This window comes from Empidonax traillii, unplaced genomic scaffold (assembly GCF_003031625.1).
Source record: "Empidonax traillii isolate 1590-97213 ecotype Southwest subspecies unplaced genomic scaffold, ASM303162v1 scaffold217:size1918799, whole genome shotgun sequence".
Taxonomy (NCBI): Eukaryota; Metazoa; Chordata; class Aves; order Passeriformes; family Tyrannidae; genus Empidonax; species Empidonax traillii.
The window spans coordinates 1,386,985-1,391,972 of NW_020955410.1; the positions used below are offsets into that span (position 1 = coordinate 1,386,985).

Here is a 4,988-nt window from a genome sequence, read left to right on the forward strand (position 1 = left end):
ATTGAAATAAAACCAGCCAGAATTTCTTATGGTTGGTCTTTGAGTACCTCAGATCTATGTGCATCTCAGAACTCCACCCTAAAATGAAAATCATCTGCCATCAAAACTGTTATCTCATTCCCGGGGCTTTTAGGTAGATTTGTGTGTATCTGAACTCCTTGCAGTGAGCTCTGTCAGCAAGACCTTGATGGACCCCATACTTTGTGCTTGCCTACCACAGATGCTGCTCTAAAGTAGCACATTTACTCATGGGAAGAAAACATGAATGAATAAGAAAAAAGGTGCTGAAGATACAATTGCTCAGTTCCTTTTTATTTGTGCTAGGATAGCCAATTCTTTGACCTAAAGCACATGGAGTTCAAAAGATCATGTCTTACACATGAAGAGCGATCCAAAATCCCAAAGAACTGTTCAACTTTGTCATGAAAGCCATGTGATACAGCCTGATATATGGAAGTTAGGAATACAGTGAGGATTAGTAATGTCTTCCCCAGAATCCTCAGATTCTTTAAACAAAGATGAAAAATCTCAGGCCATAATGATAAATAATTTATGAAATCAAAATTCTATTTTTTTCCTGTTTTAAATTCTGCAATGACTAAATTTTAAGGAAAGGTACAAAAGTTTTATGATACATATTGATCACTTTTTTAAAAAATGAAAAGTAACACACCTGCTTGGAAATATGATACGTTTTTGAACATGCTGTAAATTTATGCTTAAATTCGCAATAAATAAACATACAGGTTAATCCATGTGTATCCAAGAAGATTTAAAATTTATGGATCTTATGATATTAAGTCATGATACTAAATTGTCTCAGTTTTAAATTCAAAATAGACAGTCACTGCCACTGCAGTTGATCACTAAAGGCCTGAGATAAGGCACAAGATGACTTTTAACCACATGGGTTATGTTTCTAAAATATTGATTATAACTGAATTCAAGAGAAAAATATCCACACATTCAAGGCCTTTGAAATATCTCACAGAGTTTCAAGAATAACAGTGCAGTTAGCCTTTTACTCTTGCAGCCTTTTTTCACAAGGATCTGTTGAGAATTCGTGGTGTAGATTCCAATCCTGGGACTCCATGAACACTTTTAGTCACTGACAGGTTTATTAACCTTATGCCTGCCCTGCATTTGTGCATTCTTGCTATTGCATTCCACAAATGCTATTTTCATTTTAGGTAGTTGGTAGATGGTATTTACTATATATATGTATCTCTATATATATTTTGAAATAGCAGGAACTTACACGTTTATACAAGACAGATTTTTCCTTTTAAAACTGATAAAATGTATTGCTAGTTTGAGTTGTTGTACTTCAACCTCCAGAAAATATCTGTTTTATAAGGAAAAAGCATTCATGACTCTTTAACCGGGTTCTAAATTAAGAACTGTTTATGTTTCTCTAGCTACATGCTTTATACAGCTTGTGAGTTAAAGAAAAAAAAATTAAAAAATCTTCAATGTTTCCCTCAAAAATAGTTATTTGGGAAAATAAGAAGAGCCAAGGGATACATACACATTCATTTATGAAGGACTTCTACATACCATTATCAAAATATCTGACTGTTGAATTTCTTGATACACTGGGGTCAAAATTTGCCATTAAGGGTGCAATATATTGGGTAGCTGTTAACATTCGATGTACAACTTCTCCAGTATATATGAAACCTACAATAAAAAAAAATAAAAATAAATTGAGACCATTTCAGTAAATTCTGGAAAGATATATAGAATGGCAGGTTGAGTTAGGCATTGCCAGAGCATTAGAGAGTCATCTGAGAGAAATTAATCCCACTATAAATTTTATAGTGAATTAAATAAGAGCTAAAATTTCAGGAAAACGTCTGTCATGGCTGCAAGAAGAACAAGATTCAAAATGAAGAGTGGAACAATTAGTTCAAGAAGGAAGTTTTCGTACAGAAATAAAAAAGAAAAAAACTCAAAGAAGAATAACTCCATTTAAGGAAAATATGCAAGTATGTGGTATTATGAAAATGAACCATTTACCACCAGGCATATTCCACAGTGCTTTCTTCTATTCTTTCCAAAAATTTTCAGTTTGTTTAGCTTTTGCAATTTGTGACCTCTTCAAAAGTTATTCTCACCCTTTTGCATTATTTCTAGAGACACAGAGTAAGAGACTATTTCATACAAGAAGAGTTGACAACCTTTAAAAATAAACTTAGATGAAGAGTGGAACAGATAGAACTATTCTAGGATTATAAGCTAAGTAACACTTCTACTACATTCTCTGCAGTGTCAGGTCTTGCTAGGTTATCCTCTTCACTCCTGAATCAACTACAGTCCTCAGATCAATAGTGGCCTCCTTTCATCAAAAAACTCTGGTGGTTTGGAATTGGAGTCCTTCCTTTGAAAGAACAGTCATCTACGGTGAATACAGTAATCCTGCAGTTTTTTTCAATGCAAAAATTTGTGTATTTTAATGACAGGAAATCCCTTCAATTTTAAACAGTAGATGGTCTACAAATGCTGTTTATGTTTGTTTTACCATTTGCCTTTAAGTTGATTTGGCTACAGGTAGATCTTCAAAACTGAGGTTTGATATTACCACTCCTCCTGAAGTGTTTACCAGATGGTACCTTATAGTGAAATGTTTGCTTTTTCTCCTTCTTGATTCAATGAAGTATATTCCAACAGCACACATCTCCACAACAAGAAGAATATTAGCATATTTTCTAATATGAAAAATTTTATTTGAAAGATTTTTTACTGGCAAATGATAATATTCACTGCAACAGCATTTACACTGGTTTGTGTTTCTTTTTCTGTCTTCAGTCTTATTGAGAGTCTTTCTTCCTCCACAACCCCTTCCACTGTCAAACCCAAGAAATCCTTTCTTCTCACATTAAGTATCATGCCAATGCAACACTTTACATAGGAGCATGCAAATCTATCCCTAAAATACAATTGTGAAATTCCAGAACTAAATACAAATGTGATCAAATCTCCTCTTAACAGATGATATTAAAAAACTATTAGTGTGCAACCTCACTTTCCTAACAACAGTATCTCCATCTTAACCACTGGGAGATGACAGACTTATTTGATAAAATACAGGAAATCTCTGGGTGCATGAAAAACAATAATTTTCTGGAGTGCTTTAGCCATCCCTCTACTCCTGTCCTCTCCCAAAATATGTAGCTAAATTCTTGATAACTGTTCACAGAACTAGTTCTAGAAGTCATAAGATGCTACAAAGAAATAAACAAGAAAGGTGGTTCTCTGGAATAATTCTTCTGCATGGCTGCTAGCATTTAAAATCAAGTTCTCTGAAGTCAACTAATGAAGAGGTGATAGGAGAGCTACGAAAAAGCCAAGTGTGGAGAAAATACAACAAAAGATTCAGTTGCAAGATTTGGCATCTGACAAAGGGGTGAGCTAGGAATCAAGCTGCTTTTTCTTCATTTAAAACATATCTATGTATCAGAAAGATATAGTATTTTAATATCTGGACACTACCTAACTACTAAATTAAGTCTTATGACTATACTAAAACTTCTTTTTTTGGGGGGTGGGGGAAGAAGGTGGGGAGGGGAGAGAGTGGGGGGCAGACTCCTTCAACTGAATATCTAAGTAGCACTTTTCTTTTTTGGTAATTGATATGGAGAGAGAAACATAAGTTAAAAAAAAAATCTGCCCACACATATTTACAAGCAATTTTTAAACCTCAACTTTCAGAAAATAGAAGTGCAGCTGGAATTTTACTCTATAACTCATTATTTTAGGATAGTCAACTGTCTTGCCAAAGTATAGTCCCTGAAATGCATTTTCATTACTTCCTTTTTATTATTGTCTGCTTCTTAAATGTCATTTCCTTGTGAAATAATCCTTTATTCTTATTTAGACATTCTAAATACATACAATTTCATAGAAATATACTTCATATTATGTGCTGCTTATTATCCCTGTGCTCATCTGCACACGTATTTTAACACAGCTGTGGGTAGGTCTATAACCTTGAAATCCTTCCTCAAAAATAATTTGAAGACAATACAAACAAAACCTTTCAATCCTTATATTACAATTAGCCTTAACAGTTCAGTACTTATTCATCCCTTGCACAATGGTCCTATCCTTACACACAGTTTCCCTTTCATGCTGCCATCCCATTTACAGTATAAATGTTACCATTATAACTAATAATGAGGAAGATACAATAGGGAAAGAAAGGACTTAATTGTGCTGGAACACATAACTAAGTAAATCAGCCCAAGTAATTAGTAACCACAGAGTGTATTTCCAAGGATTTGACGGATGCAGCTTTACTATAGACAAAAATGGAAAGCAGGAGGTGGATGATAGCTGGGAAACGGGCAGGCCTTGCATGAAGTTCATTCTAATGAGAACTCCAGGCATGCACTGGAACAACTTGAAAAGAAACACGAAGTCATTTCAAATCATCCCAGAGATTTAAAAGCTGAAGCCACTGTTGACCGTGGACATTTTATCATTGTCACTACAACTTAAAGAAGGCAGCAAATGTAAAATTAACTTATTCCTGAATGGAATTCCACAGAAAACTGGCTTATATTATCTGTGACCTAATTTTCTGACAGTGGTAAATGCTTATGGTTGATTCATTTAGTCAAGGAAGAATTTTTCAGAGCTGCAATTTCCTGAACCACTTAATCTGTCTTTTGTGGAAGGTACTGGTAGAGCTCTTTTCCAAAACTCCCCACAAGCATTATACCTAGAAGTATAATATGTTCCTAAATACTGGAATGAAGACAAATAGGAAAGAGTGCTCAGCATTTTGTAAGTCTAAAATGTACACATAAATTTGACTAAAAATAAGGCTGAAATATTACTAAAACTACTTGTAAATCAAGAAAGGCACACCTTTAGTTCTCGTAGTGTACAAATTTACACTCTCACAAATAGGGAGAAAAATGCATATATAACTATTTAACTATGAAAGCACACTTCCACGTGATGTAGGACACTGAATTGGTTTA

General features: G+C 34.2%; 1 protein-coding gene across 1 annotated transcript in view; it reads right to left on the reverse strand.

Annotated features, from left to right (window-relative positions):
- The window catches only part of PLXDC2 (plexin domain containing 2), a 263,586-nt gene that overhangs the window by 69,631 nt on the left and 188,967 nt on the right, over positions 1–4,988 (reverse strand). The window contains exon 5 of the mRNA XM_027887618.1: positions 1,558–1,680. Within this exon, the coding sequence (XP_027743419.1) occupies positions 1,558–1,680 (123 nt within the window). The remainder of the gene's footprint in view (positions 1–1,557; positions 1,681–4,988) is intronic.